A 24,320-nucleotide genomic window follows, 5' to 3' on the forward strand; every position below is an offset into this window, starting at 1 on the left:
ATAATAATGAAATAATTCATGCATTAAGTTAAAAAAAATAGTCCATACAAAAATACTTTTGTTTTTTGGTACTTTGTATTGTTACACACAATACACGTGTTTACACTTTGGTTATTTGACACTTTGCATAATTGCATTATTTTCTCTATATATTTTTTAGATTTAAATATTTTTTCAATTAAAATTAAATTAAAAATATTTAAAAAAATATTGCGGGTCTAGCAGATATCCATGAGGGTATCCGTCGGATATTGGGTTGATACCAAACCCACCCGCATCTAAGTGCGGGTTTCAATTTATAATATCAAACCTGCCCGCAACCCGCAAAATTATCCATAGCGGGCAAGTTTTGGCAGGCGGGTTTGGGCGAGCAGGTTTGCGGGCACAATTGCCATGCCTAAATGTGAAGTGTCGTTGCATAGCCTTGAAGTGTACTGTATTATAGCTTGACTTAGCCTCTTTGACATCTCTTTTACGTTAGTAATGATCCATTAAATGTGGGTTTGATTGCATTCCTCCCAATTGCTAGCTCAACAATTTCTTGATTTGACTTTTAGTGGCATACAAGTAGCCTTTCCTGCAGTTTCAAGTCCATATTTTGTTGCTTCAGCTATTGCCAAAGCTACATGCCCATTGAATGTTGATTTCTTAATAGCTGCAGCTATTAAGTTTCCCCCTAAGTCTTTAATCATGGGAGTCCCTATGTTATAATTAATGTAACATACACACTCAACAACAACCACACAAATAATGGGCCCACACAATTTGTGTGGTTGTTGTTGAGTGTGTATGTTACATTAATTGTAACATAGCATTTGCCCTTTAATCATTGATCCCAATCCTGCAATCTGCTATTTCAACTTTGTTACTGCATTAACATTCACCTTAAAAAAGCCTGTTGGAGGAGGTTTCTAGATCTGATTTGCTGGAATTTCTTGACTTGATATAGATTGTTTTGGAGGGGGATTTGATTTTCCTATATGACTTTATTGTTGTTTTAGCTCTGACCACTAATATTTGTGAATCTTACTTTTTTCTTTCAAATATAAAAAGGTTCCTTAAGTGTCAATTAGACGAACACAAAGCAATAACAAGTTCCAGGTCTGACTTCTCTCTCTTTTCTGCCAAATCTTGTAGAGCACTCAATAAGTCTTAGTTTGTAAGGCATTACGTCTCAGTTTTTCCGTATCTTTTTAGAAGCTTTGCAGGTTATAAGGGCATGAGCAATATTTTCTCCTTGTTTGCCACATCTTTAACACCATGGTTGCTGTAGAACTCTCTTTAATCTAACTACAACTTGGTATCTACTCTTGTCTGAGTGGTTTCCATGTTTATCAAAAGACCAAAGAGGATTATTAGTTCTTAAGGTTTTTAGGAGTGGAATCCTTATAATCTGATCTGCATCTTCAGATATAAAATGTTGATGAATCAAGTTTTCCTTCCATTTATGTTCCTCATTATTCAAAGTTGATACTGTAATCTCTAAGGGTAATATTAGTGTAGACAATATCTTAAAAATAGTTAGTCTAGGAATCCAATTACTTTTGTAAATCCACGCTTGTCCTCTATTCATTATTCTCCTTCTCAAACCATTATGAATCACTTGTCTTTCCCAAAGAATGCTTTTGCATATAAAAAATGGCTTGTGTCATAACTTGGCATTTAAAAAAAAAATCTAATTTCTTGAAGTATTGGGCCTGTAAAACCTTTGCTATTAGTGAATTTGGAAACTGAATGAGCCTTTAGCCTTGCTTTGCCACTAGAGCTTAGTTAAAACTAGACAATTCCTTATATCCCATGCCCCCTCTACTTTTAGATTTGCACAATTTTCTCCCATTTAGCCCAATGAATGCTCCTTTGATCTCTCTTTGAACCCTACTAGAATCTTGCCATTGTCTTTTCAATGCGAGCATAAAAACCCATAGGAATCTTGAAAACACTTATGGCATAAGCAGGTTCTGCTGAGGCAACTGTTTTGATGAGCACTTTTGTCCTACCACTGGAAAATAATTTACTTTGCCAACTTGATATATTGCTAAAAAATCTGAGCTTGATATCTTGGAAACAAATTCACCTTTCTTCCCTCCATGTATGACAAACCAAGATATTTCTCATGCCTAAACATAACTTAGAACTAAAAAAATGCTTTTGCTTGTTGCAGGAGTGTTTCCACTGAAAATCATTAAAGACTTCTTATAATTGAAGATTAACCTGAAGCAGCTGTATAACAATAAAAAATGGTCTTTAAATTGTGCGATCTGTAGTTGTAGCCTTTATAAATATAAGGCTATCATCCGTGAAAAAGAGATATGTGATTGACGAGTTTTTGCTAAACTTTATACAATAGATTAACTACTTTGATTCTGATTGCATAAGTTTGAAAAAACTTCTGCATATAGGATAAAAAGGGAAGAGAAGAGAGGGCAGCCTTACTGTAAACCCCTTTACAGTTGAATCATACCGTTTGCCACTCGATTGATAATAACTAAAATTGATGTTGTTGAGATGCATCTTATTATTAGATCTATCCATTTTAGTGAAAAGCCTAGCTCTGCATAGTGCTTGGTAAGAAACACCACTTCAATCTATCATATGCTTTACTTATATCAAGTTTTAAATTCACTAAACCATTTTTCTTCGCCTTACTTAGCCTTATCTTGTGTAAGCATTCATAGCCTATGAATACATTATCAGTAACGTGCCTATTTGGAATAAAAGCACTCTGAGCAGGTGATATAACATCTATTTAAGTCTATTGACTATAGCTTTTTCTATAATTCTATAAATCACATTACACAAGCTAATAGGTCTAAATTTTGTAACTTGTCTGAACTTTGTAATTTTAGAAATCAATACAATGTATGTATAATTTAAAGGAGCAATATCACCTTTTTCATTAAGGATGCGAAGGCATATTGTTAAAACTCATTCGCTCACTATTTTCTAATGTTTTTGAAAGAAAGCCGCTGGAAAGCCGTCTCTGGACGCAGAGTAACATTTTGGCCAAAGTTGTTGATATGTCATCTCAATAAAGGGTTTGTCTAGATGGTCATTCATCTCTTTAGTCATTTTCACATCCCATTTAATGTTAGAGGGCCTGGTTGTAGAGAACAAATTTTTAAAATAATTATAAAACATCATTTCTACATCATATTCTTCCTCTGTCAATTTGCCCTCTTCATCTAAAATTTTATTCTTCCTATTTCTCGATGAATCCTTAGCATGGAAAAATTTAGTATTTTTGTCACCTTGCCTCAGCTAATCTGCTTTTGATTTTTGCTTCCAATAAATTTCTTCATCCATGAGAAGATTATTAATTTAACTTTTGATGAATCTAATATGATTCTCATCATCATAGTGAAGATTCTACTACTTTATAGTTTTCAGCTCGTTCATTAAATTTTCCAAGTTTTTACTCTTATCTCCTAACTCTCTTTGCTCCAGAGATAGAGTTGAGCCAATGAGTCTTTTACTGGTTTTTTAAACAAATCACATTTTTACTGTTCTATCTTCTTTGATCCATTCACTCTTGTTTTACAATTTCTTTACACTTGTCATAAGAGCTCTACAAGTACTCGTAATGCACTCTAGGAAAATTTCTTTTGTTGTATCTAAATCCCCTCCTTTTTTCAACAACAATAATTAGAATTGGATTATGGTCTGATATCTATGCTTTTAATGTTCGGCCACTAATTCAAGAAATATTTTACCCCAAGACTTATTACACAACCAAGTAATAGGACGTCCCTTGCTCCTTAAATCTAGTAAATCACATTCTCTAGTTGTTTCTCTAAAGTCATACATCAGATTAATATCTCTGTCATTCTTTCTTATCTTCTCAAAAGGCATTAGAATTTCATTTAAATCCCAAAAAATAAGCCAAGGCAATGAGGATAGATTGGCTAACCATTTTAGAAGAGTTTATATGTGATGCTTTTGACTTGCTTTTGGATGATCATTTACTTCTGTACATCTTCAATAACTCCAATTTTCAATGTACACTGGTACATTAATGTGGTGCTCACTAAAGGAATTTACATAAACCTTTGACTCTGAACTTATAGCATTGCCCCACTATCTCCCTTTCCTATACTACTAACTTCAAAACAATTTTCGAATCTTAATTCTCTAACTTTTCGTTGCATTTGCATAGACGTTAGCTTTGTTTCACACAAAGACATAAGTTGAGGTCTATGCATTTGGAGAATTTTTTTGGGCCTCTCGGAACACTAGGCCAATTCCCAATCCTCGACCATTCCAGCTGATCATATTCATGACTGTCGACGAGGTTGGCAACTAGCCTCCGCCACTTCTTTTTTCAATATCTTTTTATCACCATTTTCAAGTCTCCATTAATTTTCTTTTTATTCATCTCTATTCTCAACTTTTATTTTGCTCTTGGTGAAACAAGAGTTATAATCTCCATTGGGCCACTTATTTTTTTCTTTTTTTTTGCTGGTCTTGCCCAATTTGCATTATTTGCAAGACATTTTATTGTAACGGGCCTATTGTTAATTCAACTCCTTTTCCTCCACAATTTTCTTTACTTGTTGCTTGCATTTTCCATTTTCTCCATCTAGGCTTTGCTACAGAAATATCTAGCCCATTATTTACTTCTTGAATTTTAGCTTTCGTTTGAGTTGAGTTAGAAACTACCATCTTCTGGTCTTTTCCCTAATTTTTCCACTTTTTAAACTCGTCTTGCTCTTAAAGTTTTGAAGATCCTACCTTTGCCTTTCTTTATTTAGCTTCCCCATTTGTAGCATTTGCACCATACTAATGTTAATCTCACCATTTAACACTTTTTGCTTTTGGCTATTATTGTTCTCCATTCCTAAGTTTGCTTCTCCTTGCATTGAATGCCCCTTCACCTTTGAGGTTATTCGGTTCTTGGTCTTCCCAATATCCAGATCTAGTTTGCTTGTACGATTTTGAGTCTACAAATCTTTCTTATTTAGATATTTCGGTTATGCTTGTGATCTGTTTTTTGAGTTTTCTAGTGTTGTATTCCATTTTCCTCTAACTCTGCTCTGTTTCACTTTTCGACTATAGTCTGAGCTTTAATCCATGAGCTATAAGGCAAACCCTCATTTGTTGATTTTTATATGCTGCACATTCTCAGTATTGGTGTTTAAAACAACCACAACAATAACAAAAGTCAGGCAATGTTTTATATTGGATCATTATTGGAATTTTCTCTTCTTGATTATCTTCTTCCTTTACGTAAAAGATCTTTATTAGGGGCTTAGTGATGTCAACCGACACTCCGAGCCTAATAATTTGCCATATACAATTTCTATTTTTATTTGTTTCAACTTCTTTGACTCTCCCAACTACTTCACCTATCTCTATTATTGTTTCCTTTTCCATGCACATAATGGGCAAATTTTTTTTGTTGTAAATAGAAGACACATGGATGAAAGTTGTCATTGAATCTAGCATAATAGTGTTTGGCAAGCACGAAAGAGCAACAAAGTTGGGAGAAAATGCTAGATAGAAACTTATAGAAGATTCCAATTAACTAATTAGAATGCATTAGTTTACATATTTATAGTAAGCTAAACATGTTGTACGGTAATTTGTTAAACACATGTGCTTGACTTCATATATACTAACTAGCTAACTATTTTTTGTCATATCAGCTAGCTCTATGAACTAATAGCTGCTATCAGCTATACAATATCATTGTGCTCTTTATGTTTACATTCATGAACACCCCCTCTCAAGTTGAAATGTATAAAATGAACATTCAACTTGCTACGCAAATAATCAAATTGTGTATAGATGAGAGCTTTGGTTAAAATATCAGTTATTTGGTCTTCACTAAGAACAAAGAAAACTTTTATTTTCATTGCTGCAACTTTATCTCTAATAGAGTGTATATTTAGCTCGGATGCTTGGTTTTGGCATGATAAACTGGACTATATGCTAAGCACACCCACTCTTTGATTATAGCACTATATAATTGGGGTTGTACGGAGTTTAATATGTAATTTTGCAAGCAAGGATGATATCCAGGTTACTTTTGATGCAGCATGAGCTAAGGCTCAATACTTAGCCTCTGTGCTTAATTTTGAAACAACATATTGTTTCTTTGATGACCATAACACTAAGTTTGGACCTAGATAGATTGCAAAGCCAACTACTGACTTTCTATCATCTCGATAACTGGCCCAGTCAGAATATGTGAAACAGTTGATCTCATATCTCTACATGTTCAGAAGTACAATCCAAAATGAAAGGTGCCTCTCAAGTATCTTAACAGTCTTTTACAAGCCTCTCAATGCTGAGTTCTAGGATAAGATATAAATTGACTTAATTTATTGATTGAGATAACTATGTGCTCCTATATTGTTTCTGTATTAAGAGATTATTCAATGATATCCCCTGAATCTTTGGTGAGATAGTGCTCTGTAGACATAGGTATAGGCATTGGAATACAAGTTTCCATGCCATTATTGGCCAAAAGATCAACAAAGTATTTGGCATGCAACAATTGAACCCGATCTTGTAATTTGGTAACTTTAATTCCTAAAAAATAATTGAAGTCACCTAGATCCTTCAAGGCAAATGTATTTTACATATCATGAATAATCGGGTGAACTAGTGAAGAATTGGAACATATAACAATCATGTCATTAATAGATACCAAAACAAGAAGCAAATCACTATTGTTTCATTTGTAGAAAGCTATGAAAATGCCATTGAGAAACCATGGCAATCTTGAACCTATCAAACCAAGCACTTGATGCTTGTTTTAAACCATATAGAGCCTTTTTCAATCTGCAAATTGTTGAGTGTTAGAAAAAGTATATTTATAAAGGAGAAAATAAATATTTTATATTTCAAGTCTTACTAACACCCTTACTTTTATGTATTTAAGTCTCTTGTGATTTAATTATGTGTGTTTTATTTTAATTAAGTATTTTATATATTTTAGGGGTATCATGGTCATTTCACAAAGAACGAGAGATCAGATGGCAAAACGGACATCACTTTTGAACTCAGGACAGTCGAAAACCTTATGAAGAGTATAAAAGGAAAAATATCATTGTTCACATGTACGGTATTGTCCATGTTACTGTTCACGACACCGTTCACACATACGGAATGATGACGTGGCATTGACCGATGATGTGTCATTGACTGATGAGGTGTCACGATTCTATTGGACTAAAATTCTTATGTACTGTTGATTGGTGACGTGGTAGCATGTTAGTGGACTAAAAATCGCGCGTACGGTACGTACATATACACAGGATTATTTACAACCAAACCGTGTCACTATTCAAGCCGCCTGACTGTTCAAACCGCGTGGTCAAATCGTGTCACTATTCAAATCGTGTGGTCAAACCGCGTACTATTGACTGATGACGTGGCGTAATTCTGAGCGCCAAAATATTTTTAATCCGATGGCCATGATTTACTCAGTGTATCTATAAAAAAGGGGCCTCCCCCCTCTAATTTGACATCCCTGAATTCATTTTTGAGCTCCATTTTCTATAATTCTTTCTCCATCTTATATTTTCTACTTATTTTAATAAATTTCCATTTTGCCCCTAGTTCAATTATGAGTAGCTAATTTTCTTTCAAGCTTGGGTTGAAGGTGAAGTCTCAACATGTGCAATGGGCTTTATTTGGTAAATTTACGTTCTCTTCCCCTCTAATTATTGTGGATGTTTTGACTTTTCGTCGACAAATAATAATAATCTTGTCTATATACGGCCCTGGTTTCACCGGCTCCCTAGTACAATGTTATTATTTGGCACGATAAGCCCTTAGCACCATATTGATTAGAGTGTGGTTCATGAGTGGAATCCCCTCATGATTTAATTGGCATTAATAAGAAATATTTAGCCCATGGCACATGTTGATACAGATCTAAATACCCAAGTACGTCATTTCAATAGATTTCTCTTTGATTTATTCTTGCCATTTTAATTCAAATTTTAGGATAATCTAAATCACTTTCACCACAAATCCAACCACCCTCATAGAAAATTAATTCTACATATAATTAAAATTCATCTCCTCGTGGGATCGACACCTGTCACCATTAATTTATTCTACAATAGATTCGTACACTTGCGAGTTCAATAAAATTTGCACAACACAAATGTGTTAAGGTTTATAAAGATCTACAAAACCCTCAAGTTGTGCCATTTATACATCTTTAGCAAGTATGCCATTGCGAAAGACATTATTTACATCCACCTGTCTAAGTGTCTACCCTTTCATGACTGGAATGCTTAAAATAACTCTAACTATGGAGGCTTTGACTACCGAAATAAAGGTTTCAATTCAAATGGTTTTCCAACTAGGGCTAACGTGTCTATTATGAGTTTGATTTTAGCAAAATAATCAGCCATATTTATAGATATTTTCTTAATAACTTGTATTTGCATTCTAAGAGTTTGAATTCGTGCCTGAGATTGTAATATGAACATACTGGTAAGCGACTCCCAAAGCTCTTTTGAAGCTACACAATCGGTGAGAAAGTAGATTTTGATGAATTGATGACATCACCTAGCTCAAGGGAAGTTGTTTATCCAAGCTATAAACTATGGATTTACCGATCTAGACCTATTATCAGTTGAAGATCAAGCTCTAATGATATTCTCAGTTGGAAGAAACCACTCAGGACATTCATGATTGCCAATGATGAAGCCTTCCAAGACAATGCCTTAGAAGCCAAAACTTGCATGTGCCATAGAATAAAGTTGTTCTAGTCAAGCTTATGCTTGCCGTTGGCAGCTTTGATACCATGATTGAATCTAAGATAATAATGTTTGGCAATCAAGAAAGAACAAGAAAGTTGAGAGAAGATATTGAATAGAAACTTGTAGCAGATGTTGCGTAAATTAGTAAGTGTACTAGTCGACACAAGTAATATAATCAAGAGTAGAGTATCGTTCCACAAAGATTGTTATCTTATTAGTTACCGAAATTATTTTAACTCTAATTTATTTGAACAATCGAATATGTGGATTTAGATTAAAAATAAAAATAAAAATAAACAAAAATCAAATAAAAGACAAAAGATGCGAGCAGTTATGAAATTATCACGAGCTTAAAACATTAGGACATCCGATTTCACCTTAACTAATCCAATTTAATCCTCCATCTATGCTATTAAAGATTATTACCCATATTGACAGTGAATTTTCTTAATTTATTTAATATCCTCGCTCGAGTAATATCAAAAATACCTTCACATATTAACCCATTATATCTCTATATGAATTTAAACATGCAAATATTCATTAATATCTATGGAAATTTTTAGATAAAACTGTACGAATTACGTTGACACATTTCTATCTTTCATTCAATTCATGACATCCAATCATTCAAATGTTGGTTAGATATTTAAAAGTATTAAATACAATAATGAACACTCAATCACGGAATAATAAACTAAAAATAATATAAATTTATGGAATTAAATCTTCATACTTAAACTACATCGTAACGCTAACAAAATAAACTAATTCATGAGAATATAAAAAAAATTCATAAATTTACTTGGAAACATACAAATAAGATAATTAAAAAAAGAAAAAAGAAAAAATAAACTCAAGAAACTATCTCTCTCCGATCTCTACAATCCGCTTCTCCAAATTATTGCTCTCCGGTTTTACAGCGGCGACTTCTCTCTTTTTTATTCTCTCGGCTTCTTATGTCAATTAGTGCGGCTGCTACTTCCTTCTCATTCTTCTTCAATTAATGGCCCTTTTACATTAACAATGCTAGCCGCCCTTTTCAACAAGAATTCTTTTAAAGCCCAAAACCCATCACGTGCTTGCCATATTTACTTGTCAATTAATTCTTCAATGCTCTCCGAGTGAATGCATGCATGATGATTAATTAAATTAAATCTGCCTTAATTTGTTTCAATTAAATTTCTTTATTTTTTTTCTCTTTTTAATTCTTTTAAGCAATTTTTTTCTTGATTGTTCCGACTTAAATTCTCTTAAATCCTAAATTATACTTAAAATAACAAAATATAAGAATTAAAATAAAAATTAACATAATAAAATATAATTTAACATAAAATTAAATAGGAAAGTATTAAAATAATATATAAATTATTAACACATTAAATAAACCCAAACTTAATATTTTGCTAGTCCTCAAGCAAAAACTTAAATAAAAATTGTGAAAAGAAAATCCTAACTAAACCACTTTCGCAAGTGATCGCGATTGCATTTAGTGTATGCAACAAGCCTTTAAAACCCTAGATGGCCTAGTGGACGAGTTATAGTCTTGTTAAGGTTTCACAATAAATTAATTGTTTATATTCCAAAACAAATTAATTTTCACAACATATATCACTTTGGCTATGTATATATATATATATATATATATATATATTCCAATATTTGAATTTAAAATTGTACCAAAATTACCCTTAAAATTTTTTTGGTCAAAGTCAAACTCAACGATCAACTATTAATCGATCAACCAAAAACCCTATTTTTTTTTTTTTTTGATGTTGTTTACTTATGCAGCGGCCATGACCATTGCTTATATCAATCTGTCGAGGAATGGTGGCCACAACTTTCTTTCTGGGCCACATCTTGGCTGGCCTGTCAGCCATCTTCCTTTTTATTCCCCTATTTCTTTATGCGGCAGCCCTGGCCACCGCTTTTAGCTCCAACTACCATGACATTTCTTGTGAGGCGAGGTCTGCACAACCCAGGCTGGTGATGGTAGAGGCTTTCGCTGGCCTAAACTCACAATTTTCAAAAACTAAATTTCCCAATATATATTTCTAAAATTCTGAATTTCCAAATATTTTTCTTAATCCTTAAAAACAAACCGAATTGCCAAATATTGTTCTTAATTGTGGAAGACAACCCCCAATTTATTCTCAAACTCCCCCAATTTGTGTTGGAAAATTTTCAAAATAAATGTGTCTTATGGTAAAGACATGTCCTATTAATTGTGCCTTATAGAAAATGTACCTTTCACTAAAGACATGTCTAATTAAATGATGTCTTGTTGTAAGGACATGACTTGTAGAAAATGTATCTTTTACTAAATGATATAACTTTTCATGACAACATTTCACTTAGAGATGCATCATTTCATGGTGACATTTCATTTGAAATGATGATGGTTCAAATTGGACCATTGATTAAAATCAAATCTAGATTCAATGGCCATGAATGAAAGAGTATCATGAAAGATGACAACCCAAATGATGGGGCACAAGTATATCTATAAATAGGGGTCATGTTTAAGCCATTTAGACATGAAATTAATGATCCTACACCACTCTTTTCTTAGCATTCCTTTCTAGTACGAATTTCAACACAAAACACCCATTTCTTTTGTGCATTCATATTCCAATATATTATTTTCTGCAGGAACAATATATTGTTTCTTGGCAGGCTTGCAACATTCAAGAGTATATTGGTTTGCTTTCGTCGATGTACAACGCAAGCAAACAAACAAGTGCTTCATTGTATCCTGGAGACGTATTTGTTTAACCCATGTGCATCACTCAATTGGTGGGGGCAAATAACGTCTTAAGGAAAGCGACATTTGTAACGTACCTTGAAGCACACAAAATTTCTGTAGTTTACTTATTACTATTATTTTTCTTCTTACATACAGAGTTAGTTGTAAACACATTACTTTACGTAATAAAGTTCCACCATTATTGTTGTATTTCTCTACATTTGCCATTCCCTACAAATTTACCACCAACAATCTTAAGACGTTATTTCTGCAACAATGGCACCAAGTTCATCTCTTCGACAATTTGCAGTAGATTTTGTCAAATTGGAGCGGTTGGATGGTGGCAACTTTATTCGTTGGCAGAAAAAGTTGCATTTCTTGTTGACAAGCCTCAATGTGGCCTATGTTCTCACAACACCAAAGCCTCAAGAACGTGAGGATGAGACATTAGGGGAAACCAGAGTGCGACATAAGTGGGAGCAAGATGACTACGTGTGTAAGGGACACATTTGCAATGCCATGTCTAATACTTTGTTTGATCAATATCACAACAAACCTACAACAAAAGAGATATGGGACTCATTAGAGGCTAAGTACATGATGGAAAATGCCACAAGTAAGAAATTCTTGGCTTCTAATTTTTTTTATTATAGAATGGTTGATAATAGACTTGTGGTTGAACAATATAATGAGATTTTGCATATTCTTGATCAATTCAACCAACATAACATGAAAATAGATGAGTCTATTGTTGTCTCTTCAATTATTGATAAACTTCTTCCCTCTTGGAAAGACTATAAGAAAAGTCTTAAACATAGCAAAGAGGAAATTAGTCTGGATGTCTTAGGCCAAAGTCTTCAAATTGAAGAGGAACTCAAGCTTAATAGTCTTGAGGATCAGAATACTACGTCCTTTAAAATTAATGTCGTAGAGGAAGGGAAGGATTTTAAGCATTCTAATCACCCTAAGAATAATCAAAAGAGAAAGTTTGATTCCAAAGAGAATCAAAACAATAAAAAGAAAAAGAAGGGTACATGCCATCACTGCGGAAAACCTGGCCACTTCAAAAGAGATTGTTGACTTCTGAAAAAACAAAAGGAAGTTTCGAACAAAATTTTTGTGGCCATGATATCCGAGATTAATATTCTTGAAGATGATAATGCATGGTGGACAGATTCTAGTGCAACCAAGCATGTATGCAAGGATTGTAGCCTTTTCAAATCTTATAAAGCAATGGATGATGGAAGTGTTCTTTACATGGGAAATTCCTCCACTACAATAGTTAAAGGAAAAGACAATGTGCAACTAGAGTTTACTTTTGGAAAAACTTTAACTCTTACTGATGTTTATCATGTTCCTGAAGTTAGGAAAAACCTTGTATCTGGTAGTCTTTTTAATAAGTTTGGCTTCAAACTTGTTTTGGAGTCAAACAAATTTATATTATCTAAGGGTGGTACATTTATTGGGAAATGATACATGTATGAAGGAATGTTTAAACTCAATATCAATAATATGAATGTTTCTTCTACTTATATGGTTGATTCATTATCTTTGTGGCATAATTGTTTAGGACATGTGAATATTAAAAGATTGCATGATATGACTAATTTAGAGTTAATTCCTAAGCATGAAAATGACATGCATGAAATATGTAAAGTATGTGCACAGATTAAAATCACAAGATCTCCTTTTCCAAAAATTGAAAAAAACATCTTCTTTATTGCATTTAATTCATAGCGATGTGTGTGATATGCATAGTAATTCTTCTAAAGGTGGTAAAAAATATTTTGTAACATTTATTGATGATTTTTCAAAATATTGTTATGTGTATTTATTACATTCTGAATATCAAGTGTTAGAAAAATTTAAAACTTATAAAAATGAAGTTGAGAATTTTTGTGACACTAAAATTAAATGCCTTAGAAGTGATAAAAGAGGTGAATATGCTTTTTCTGAATTTTGTGAATCTGTTGGCATTGTACATGAAACTAGCACTGTATATACTCCACAACAAAATGGTGTAGCTGAAAGGAAAAATATGACATTAATAGAAATGGTTAATGCTCTGCTTTTTAATGTTGGGCTTGGTAAATGTTTTTGGGGTGAAGCTATTTTAACTGCATGTCATATCTTAAATAGAGTGCCTAATAAGAAAACAAAGGTGACCCCATATGAATTATGGAAAAAGAGAAAGCCTAATCTTTCTTATCTAAGAGTTTGGGGTTGTCGAGCCATTGTAAAACTACCAAAACCTAAGATAAAGAAATTAGGAGAAAGGGGCATTGAATGCATATTCTTGGGATATGCTGAGCATAGTAAAGCTTATAGGTTTCTTGTAACAGAACATAATAGTTTTATTGAGATCAATACTATAGTGGAATCTAGAGATGCAATATTCTATGAAAATAGATTTTCCACTATACCAAAAAGTATTGATTCTCAAGAGAATGATAAACAAATAGAAATTGGTCAAAAGCGTGATGCTAATAATGAGCAAAATCATTTGAGAAGAAATAAAAGAATAAGGACTATAAAATATAGTCTATTTAGTTGAAGTGACAAGAGACTCACAATCGAAACAGACCATGATCACATCTACTATAGAGTCTGATCCCCTCATCTATGAAGAGACAATGAAGTCTCAAGATGCTGCTTTTTGGAAAGAGGCCATTAATGATTAAATGAACTCTATTGTGGGTAATAAGACTTGGAAATTAGTTGATTTACCACCTGGCTCGAATCCTATAAGTTGTAAATGGATTTTCAAAAAGAAGAAGAAAGTTGATGGAACAATTGAAAGATTTAAAATAAGACTAGTAGCAAAAGGCTTTACACAAAAAGAAGGCCTTGATTATTTTGATACTTATGCACCTGTTGCAAGAATTGCTACTATTAGAGTCTTAATTGCTTTGGCTTCAATTTATCAATTTGAAATCCATTAAATGGATGTAAAAATAGCTTTCTTAAATGCAGAATTAGATGAGGAAATTTACATGAAACAATCAGAAGGGTTTGTTATGCCAGGACAAGAACATAAAGTTTGTAAACTAGTCAAGTCTTTATATGGTCTTAAACAAGCTCCAAAGCAGTGGTACGAAAAGTTTGACAAAGTGATTGTCTCAAATGGATTTAATATTCATGAATCTGATAAATGTGTCTATAGCAGACTCAATGGAAATAAGGGTGTGATTATTTGTTTATATGTAGATGACATGTTAATTTTTGGTACTGATAGTGAGAGCATTGAACTTACTAAATCATTATTGTCATCTAATTTTGATATGAAAGACATCGGACTTGCTGATGTGATTTTGGGGATTAAAATTATAAAAAATGAGAATGACCTAGTATTGACCCAATCACATTATATTAAGAAAGTTTTAAAGAAATTTAATTATTATGATTGTAAGTATGTGTCAATACCTTTTGATTCAAACATAAGACTGTATCCTAACATTGACAGATCAGTATCCCAATTAGAATATGCACGTATTATTGGGTGTCTTATGTATGCGATTACTTATACTAGGCCTGATATTGTTTTCGCTGTTGGAAAGCTCAGTAGATATACTAGTAATCCAAGCCAAGCACACTGGCAAGCAGTGTACAGAATTCTAAAATATTTAAAACATACAATGGATTATGGTATATATTACACTGGATATTCTTCAGTTTTGGAAGGATTTTCGGATGCTAGTTGGATTACTAATCGAGATGATCATACATCCACAAGTAGTTGGATTTTTAATCTTGGTGGAGGAGCTATTTCATGGGGCTCAAAGAAGCAAACTTGTATAGCAGACTCCACCATGGTTGTAGAATGTGTAGCTTTGGCTTCATGTTGCAAGGAAGCTGAATGGTTAAGGAATTTGCTTATAGAAATTCCTATTTGGCCTTAACCAATGCATGTTGTATCTATTCACTGTGATAGTGAGGCAACTTTATCAAGAGCATATAGTCAAATCTATAATGGAAAGTCTAGGCACATTGGTCTAAAATATAGTTATGTAAGATAATTACTTACAGATGGAGTAATCACAATTGACTTTGTGAAATCATGCCAAAATTTGGCAGACCCCTTAACTAAAGGCCTTGCAAGGGATATTGTATTTAAAACTTCTAAGGGGATAGTACTGAAGTCAGCATCATCTTATCACCAATGATGGAAACTCAACCCAACACTTGAAATATCAAGATCTTGGGTTCAATGAGCAAAAGTACATCATATGTTGTGATAGCAAGCACTATAATATTTTTAGATGCATCCCAAGGTTAGTGCTTCATACCTGTAACATATGGGAAATGTTAAGCTACTTAGCTTTTAATAGACTTATAAATGTTTTAGTTACAGGGACATTCTAGATAAGTCTACCTATGTGAGTGTAGGAGGTGGTGCCGCTTCCTATGTAACTTGGCTAGTTACTAAAGCGCTCATGAAAACAGGATATAGGCACAGGGCCAATCCACGTGTCGGCTAAGGAATACTTGAGAATTTGAAAACTTATGTGTGAGATATATCCGGTTAGTCGATTAAGGTCGCTGGTTCAAAGCTTGCCTACCATGCCACCTTGATTAACTTTGATGTATTGTCACTAAGTGAAGGTTCAAGTCCAAAAGACACCTTCATCTATGCATAAGTTTTCCAAGCCTGTGCAAGATAATTTTTCAAAATTCATTTATTTTGAAAATGGTGGGTGATTGTTGGAAAATTTTCAAAATAAATGTGTCTTATGGTAAAGACATGTCTTATTAATTGTGCCTTATAGAAAATGTACATTTCACTTAGAGATGCATCATTTCATGGTGACATTTCATTTGAAATTGTGATGGTTCAATTTGGACCATTGATTAAAATCAAATCTAGATCTAATGGCCATGAATGAATGTGTATCATGAAAGATGACAACCCAAATGAGAGGGCACAAGTATATCTATAAATAGGGGTCATGTCTAAGCCATTTAGACATGAATTAATAATCCTACACCACTCTTTTCTTAGCATTCCTTTCTAGTATGAATTTCAACACAAAACACCCATTTCTTTTGTGCATTCACATTCCAATATATTATTCTCTGCAGGAACAATATATTGTTTCTTGGCAGGCTTGCAATATTCAAGAGTATTCTGGTTTGCTTTCGTCGATGCACAACGCAAGCAAACAAATAAGTGCTTCATTGTATCTTAGAGGTGTATTTGCTTAACCCATGTGCATCACTCAATTGGTGGGGGCAAATAACGTCTTAAGGAAAGCGACATGTGTAACGTGCCTTGAACCACACAAAATTTCTACAGTTTACTTATTACTATTATTTTTCTTCCTACATACAGAGTTAGTTGTAAACACATTACTTTACGTAATAAAGTTCCACCATTATTATTGTATTTCTCTACATTTGCCATTCCCCACAAATTTACCACCAACAATTTGTTCTCAAACTCAAGAATACAAGGATTATTAATTTCAAGAACAACAAAATTTTAATCATTAACCAAAAATAATTTTGATTATAAATTATTAAACAAGAATAGGCTTTGATACCACTTGTTAGAAAATAATCCTTTGGTGAAAACCATCACCTGAAATCCAGGTACATTTATGTTATATCACCAAGAATAAATTATTAAACATGCAGAAGCATACCTAAATCCATAATGCTTAGTTACTCTTTAGAGTCATGTGGTTAGCCTTCTAAATTAGCATATTATTCTAAAGAAACCTTTAACTTTCTTTGTGCACTCTCTCTGATAATGAGATATTAGAAGAGAATAAATGTTACGTGTGATCTGGAGAAAATAAACATTTATATAGATTACTTTCCTATCATCATTAGTTATTTCTATTTCAGCACATCATAGAAATGAAAATTACCTTTTAGTCTCTACACATTAATAACCCGGATAAATCTGTGGTACCACTGTTGTATGGTACCACAGATGGATCCAACCATTGGATCTAGCCCACAGTTGTCACCAGAGCTAGATCCAATGGTTGGATCCAGCTGTGGTACCATACAACTGTGGCACCATAGCTGGATCCTAATAACCCATAACCTATAAGATATATTAAAGTTTAATTTATCAAAAATCTTAATAGATCACTTTTAATTGGGTTTAACCTTATAGGTTTAACCTTATATGACAGTCAGCAACACATAATTATTCACATTTAACCCAACTTTGATTGAGGATCCAATAGTTTCTTTAAATAATAGCTCTAAAGGAATATATATATATATATATATCTTCTTAACTATTGTTTCTTTTGAAAATTTTGTACTATCTTATTAATTGTTGATATTTAAGAAATAGTTAAAATTTGATTAAATATTAAATCCTTTTATATTTGTTTGAGTGATAAAGATACTCAATGTAAGCAAGCGTCTAAGAAAATTTTGCCTAAGCGCCCAACAATCTCTAGCCAACACGCTGCATGGTAGCAAAACGATCAAGTGCACACCTGGACATGAACTTTCCCTTATATCCGGCCTCTCTATCATATCTATTGCTCCGTTTATTGTACTTTTACCTTTTTTACCCGAAGGTAGATCTTTAAAAGCCATTCCTATTTCCTTCCTAACCAACATGATACAAGGATACCAACATAATCAGGCTTTTACTATCTTATGTTGCATGTAAGGTACAGCCTCTCACAAGGTTGGTGGGCCCAAGTGAGACCCACATCTGAGTTTGTGAGAGACTGTACCTTACATGCAACGTAAGGTAGCAGCTCCCACATAATCAACGATGCTTCTTCAACTCTTGCTAAAATTTACAGCTTCCATATTTCATTTCTTTTTTATTTTAGCAGCTTCCATATTTCATTTCTTTTTTTTTCATATTAATTCTTAAAAAAATGCTAGAAATTATCAATTAATTTTGTTTCGACACTTACAAGTAAGATACGAAACTGTACGTGTTTTTAAATTTATTTCATCCCTCAGTCGACTTATTTCATTCCTCAGTTGGCTTATTCTTGCGTATAACCAAGTTATTCAATTTTTTCATATCCTGCTACTCGCTCTACAGGTTGCCCCATATTCGACTACAATGCATATGTTGTACGTACTTGTTATCATAACCGTCCATTTCATACTTCTAATCTTGCAGTTGCAATTAGTTGACTCAACGGTGGAGATGCTCCACCGAATATTTCTGTAAATTTATGTATTTAAATTCAAACAAGGGACAATATTGTCAATTAACTAAATTTTAGACAGCATCACCGAGCAACTAAGGGTGGAACTATTTGAACATATTTTTCTCTATACCCACATTAAAAAATAAATTTGTTATAAAAAATTTAGAATTTTAAAATTACCCTTCTTTAATTACTTTTTCTTCACCTAACAATTGAATATTCTCTCTTTACTTTCAAATTTGGCAAACTAAATACTCACTTTCACTCTTTTTTAAATTCTTTTTTTTTCTTTCTTAATACATCATGATCTCTATATTCAATACTTTCTACATATAAGATTTTTTTTTTATGTATTCATTAGCTCTTGTGGTTGTAAAAATTAATTTCTTAATATTCCTTAACTTTTATTGTTGATAAGAATTTAGTTATATTTATTTTTAAATGGTGGTCTTGTTCCTCTTAATTAATGATATCAATTATTTACAACTAAAAAAAAATATTTAAATGAATTAATGAGAATTTATATAATTGGTAAGAGAAAAAGAACAAACAGTTAATTATGTAATTTTTTTTAAATTATTTAAATTATAAAATGTTTAATTAAAATAGAGTGTGGAGAAAAAATTAGCCGTTCAAATAGCAACCAAAACCGTCTGAAATTTAGTTAATTGACAATATTGCCCCTTGTTTAGAGACGGACTCAAAATTACCCTCGTCAAATTCTATATTTTATTTTTAAATATCCGAAACAAAATTAAATTAACTGAAATTTACAAAATCCAAATCACCGTAAAAACTCCAGCGTTACAGCGTCCAGCTCCTTGCTTGAATTGTCATAGACAGCAACGATCAGGCGGTGGCAAACGGGCAACAGCGGCCGGCCGTACCGTCAAACCAAGCAAATACCAGCCTGGATGAGTTTCATTTCACTGCTAGTTTTGCTCGCTCGATAGCTGCATGTGATAGTTATTGAAGCTAATCTGATCACTTTTTTCGTTTTCTACATCAGATATTGATTCTGAAAGTTAGTTGCAAAATCGATTTCCGTTTTCGATCTTTATTGTGAAGGTTAGTTTCATTTACATTGTGCATGATTGATATTCTGACAATTCATGCATGACCTTGTCGTATTTCTGTTACAGTTTTTACATATGCTTGATTGAACTCTCGCCTATTAACTGTTTGATAACTTGCTACTGTGAGTGATTAGTGCAAATAGTTTCCTTGTAAAATTGCTGTAGCTTGAATGGTTTAATTAGCTGGGTGCTTAATACTTAAAGGGATAAAGGGAATGTATGGTTTTATGTGTAGTTCACTATTTCCTTTGATTAGTCTTGGCTTTAATTTTTTCGGTTAATGTCATTTCAAAAAATACATTATTTTCTTTGCTTACAATAGTAAAGGACCGTTGAACTAGTCTATATATGATCGTAAACCTCTTTCTCGGCTTCTTAAACAAAATTGGAAGTAGCTCAGAAATCTACTGGTCCTTGATAAGCATTATTTCTTTCATTGAAAATGAGGAATCATATTTTGAGGGTCTTATAATGTGTAAGGAAATAAAATGTTTGTTCTTAACGAATATTCTCGCATTTAATTTCAGCATTTGCAGAAAAACAAAATACTGGTGTTTTTCTTTCATGGAGCAAAAAGTTCTCTAACAATATATTTAATATTTGATTGTAGTTAATTATGGCATCAAGAAAAAAGAGAGGTATATCCATGGATGGTATACTTTGGCAGCAGGCAGAGTCACAAAGACGAGCCTCATCTTCTCGTCTTCTTACACATGTAGATGAAGAAGGTATATCTACAAACCATATGTTAATATTATTTGAGACACGTTGCTAATATTTTCTAATAACATCAGATGACTCAACTCAGGCGAGGCAAGCTCGTGGCCCTGCTCTTGGTGTTGCCCAATGGGGCTCAGGGAAAATAATGCATTTAGATTTTAATTCTGAATGGCAAGTGATTGGTCCAAATTCCAATAAGTTTAAAACCCAACTTGGGATTATTGCAAGGAATGGGCATAAGGTTCCTCTGACATATGTTGAGTGGATTGACATGCCAGAGAATATTCTTAAAGATATTTGGAAAGAAGTGAAAGTATGTAATATTTTAAAACGTATGAAATACTTTAAAACATATTAGTTTCGTTTCATGTTTACAACATAATAATGTTCATGCTATATTGCAGGATAACACCGATGCTCCTGACGCTTACAAATCCCATTGCTTAAGGAACATAGGAAAACTTTGGAAGAACTGGAAGAGTCGGTTGAAGTGTGACCATTATAATAACAAGACATATGTAGAACGCATTGCATTCACTCCTCCTAGAGTTGTTGCAGAGCAATGGAGGACACTTGTAGCTTATTGGGGCACTGAGGAAGCTAAGGTATGTGATTAACAATGTCTTAAATTTAATTGATATGGAATAATGAAAAAACTGAATATTTATAGCTCTAAATTGTGTCATTTGATTTCAGTTTTTACTTTCACATGTTTGTTGTCTAATATGATGGTGTTATGTTTTTTTGACCACTACTATGATACCTTTATTGAAATTGTTTATTAATCTATTAAAATCTCTAATCTCTGAAATTGGCCATTGACAATCTATATTCTTGTTTTTTCAGTACAGTGTTCAATAGAAAAGAATAAAAACATTTTCTTTAGTGTGATTTCAATTTTTATACAAAATATTGCAGGCCACAGCAGAGAAGAACAAAACCAATCGTGCACAAGTGTCTTCAGTTCATAGGACAGGTCGAACTTCATTTGCCATTAAGAGAGAGCAGGTTTGTGTTGAAGCATGTATTTGATACTTTACCAATAAATTGAGCTTCGAATGATTGATAATTCTTCGTTGATGTGCTGAGCTTGAATGGATCTGAGGCTTTTGATGGGGAATTCAGATATTTGAGCTGGAAAATTGAATTTAGGTTTTTGAGCTCAGATTTTGATTGCTGAATCTTTGCTTTTGGTGAATTTGTTGCTTTACAAGATTGATAACTGTCTTCTGTTCCTGCTGGATGTATGTCAGACTGCTTGTTTCTTGTTCAGTCTGTTTATATATTAGAATGTTTGTTCTTCTGTTATATCTGTTCTGTTGATTGGTGATGCTTTTTGTTTTGTTTTTCAATTTTGGAATGATACATGAATTACGCATTTATAATTCTTTATAAATGGTATCCACTAGCTAATTTATGATGTTGTCCCATCCATTTTTTTTTTTTTTTGGTGCATGTGTCTCTTTTTGTTTTGTTCAAACACTTGGAGACATAGAAGCATGACATAAAGTTATACATGATCTAATTTGCCTATGATTTTCCAAGTTAATTGTATGTGTGTTTAGTTGTTGTTTTGGTGTTTGGTTCAAACACTTGGATACGTATAAGAATGACATAAAACATAAATGGTCTAATTGACCAATAATTTTCCAAGTTAACTTTATGTGTGTTGTCTTTTAATAGTTAAATGATTTTGTAGCTTAGTTGTTAAACCATTTCTGATTTTGAAAGACTATGCCTAAATTTTAGATGAAGAAAAAAGGAAAAAAGACGGATCGGATAAGTGTTTTCATTGAGACTCGATCAAAGCCTGATGGTAGTATAGCTGATCCAGAGAGCGTTGAAATAATTGTGCGTAAAAAAATATTTGTTGGTATATTCATACGCTTTAATAGTAAAACATTTATATAGATATTTCATGTTCTAGTTAAGTTTGAATGTTCTCAGAGTCAATTTCATGAACGTCTGTCTCAAATACCGAAAGAACAGCAAACAGAAGCTGTGAGAGATCAAGTATTTACAGAAGTTATGGGACCTGATGGTCATGGATATGTTCGAACCTATGGGCATGGGCCATCACCCGCAGATTTGTTACGTGAAAATTCAAGACTAAATTATGAACTGGTAAAAGAGGAGTTAAGCCGTTTGCAATCCAACTATGATGACCTTCAATGCAAATACACTGACCTGCAGAGGAAATATGATGAAATGTATTCATTTATGCAACGGTATTTTGATGGATTTGCTGCTGAGATTCACACATCTGCAAGTGAGCAGGTATTAAGTTTTCATATGCATAAACCAAAATTATTTATCTATTTTTATTTTAGAAAGAGGCTTTTGAATAAACTTGGTATTTGGATTGTGGAATTGAGACTGTGGGAGCTTTTAGATGGTTTCAGAGTTTCTTTTATCAAGGATTTCTTGGGGAGGATCATTTTTTTGCTCTTTTCTGATTTCACAGTAATATTATACTTTTTGTTTATCTTTAATAGTATGAAGTTACAGATACTCAAATCCTGTTGGCTGTTTGCTTTTGAATTTTAACCATGCTTTGCAGAGTTGGTTTCTTTATAACATTGAGCTGTGAAAATGTAGAAGAGGATTAGCAGCTTGATTGGGGTATTTTTATTGTATTTTCAGTTTGAAGTTATAGAAGTGGTCACTTAATTGTTTCATGAAAAAGATTAGATTTTGGCCAGGGATGTTGGATATAGAGTTGTTTGTTAGTCCCAGTTTGAATCTTTGGTAGTGAGTAAAGTAAGAGTGGAATAACCATTGGGAATTTTCCTCTAGCACCCCATGAGAACTTAGTGTGTGGAGTCCTTTTGTCCTTTCTGTTACATGGAATTTGTAGTGAACGTCTTTGTTAGCCATTTTCCTAAAAAGAGGTTCAGTCTTAGATATTTTCCTAAGTACTGTATTGAGACTGATATGGCCTTATTTGAGCCCATTGTGTTGTTGTATTGTTGGCTTTTTTAGCCATATCAATACAAGTTATTAGTATCCCAAAAAAAAACAATACTATTGGGCTTCTTATAACACTGGTATATATCACATCCGCTGTACTTCTCTTTTCCTCAAAAAGCAAAAGGCATTGAAATGAAATATAAGCTTTACAGAACTTGGGCAAATTCAGCTATGTGCAGCACTATTTGTTTTCAGCTGTGAGACAGTTACGATTTTTACTTTTGAGTCACCTTGATAGCTTTTGATTCCAAAAACATTAGTTAATTGGTTTAAAAACGTACCTATGCTTCTTGTTGGCACCAGCAAATAAATATGAATGTTAAAATGATTTTGTTCTGCTTCCTATACTGAATCTTATAGGATGATAAACCTGAACTCAGAAAAGGGAGCGTGTGCGTCATTGGAATAATCTGATATTATACAAAAATGAAAGATTTTTGTTGCTCCTATTGGCAGGGTTCAGATGCTTCTAGCACGCAGCACCTCCAACATGTAGACGCTGATGCAGAGACTGATGATGACTTGTAGATGTTTATGAATGTTAGATTTGTATACTTGTAATGAGTGATGGACTTCTATCTTTGAAGTGTTAGAATATGTATGGATTATTTTTCAGACTTCTGAGTTTAGACTTGTGTACATATATCTCTTTTTAACTTTGAATCTTATTCCAAATGTAAATATTTCATCGTCTTTTAAAGTGTGAATTTAACCGTTGAAGTTAGGATGTGAAGAACATGATGAACCTTTTTCTTCTGTTCTATAGACCCATGTTATGACGGCAAAAATATCATCTCAAACTCAATGTTCATTGGTCAAACGGGTTTGACTTTTTTGGAAGGCCTATTTGGCCGTCCATTTTGTTCCCTTTTTGCTGGGGATACTTTCTTGTTGTGCCATTTCAAGAGAGTAAATTTAGCGGTTGCAAAAGGCAGTTTTCCTTGCAGGA

At 33.0% G+C, this 24,320-nt stretch overlaps 1 protein-coding gene across 7 annotated transcripts; it reads left to right on the plus strand.

Annotated features, from left to right (window-relative positions):
• The first annotated feature begins 19,345 nt into the window (after positions 1-19,345).
• On the plus strand, positions 19,346-24,091 carry LOC102607212 (uncharacterized). Of its 7 annotated transcripts, none has more exons than XM_006491912.4 (8): positions 19,346-19,673; positions 20,292-20,409; positions 20,476-20,714; positions 20,806-21,006; positions 21,320-21,409; positions 22,151-22,252; positions 22,334-22,678; positions 23,732-23,880. In XM_006491912.4, the coding sequence occupies exons 2-8, from the start codon at positions 20,298-20,300 to the stop codon at positions 23,783-23,785; spliced, it is 1,143 nt and encodes a 380-aa protein (XP_006491975.2). In that variant the 5' UTR covers positions 19,346-19,673; positions 20,292-20,297; the 3' UTR covers positions 23,786-23,880. The 7 variants fall into 7 exon arrangements, with proteins under 7 accessions (XP_006491975.2, XP_006491978.2, XP_006491973.2 ...); XM_006491915.4 differs by having other exon boundaries at positions 19,347-19,673; positions 20,490-20,714; positions 23,828-24,091; XM_006491910.4 differs by having other exon boundaries at positions 19,349-19,673; positions 23,828-24,091.
• Positions 24,092-24,320: the final 229 nt, after the last annotated feature.

The sequence above is a fragment of the Citrus sinensis genome, chromosome 3 (genome assembly GCF_022201045.2).
Source record: "Citrus sinensis cultivar Valencia sweet orange chromosome 3, DVS_A1.0, whole genome shotgun sequence".
Taxonomy (NCBI): Eukaryota; Viridiplantae; Streptophyta; class Magnoliopsida; order Sapindales; family Rutaceae; genus Citrus; species Citrus sinensis.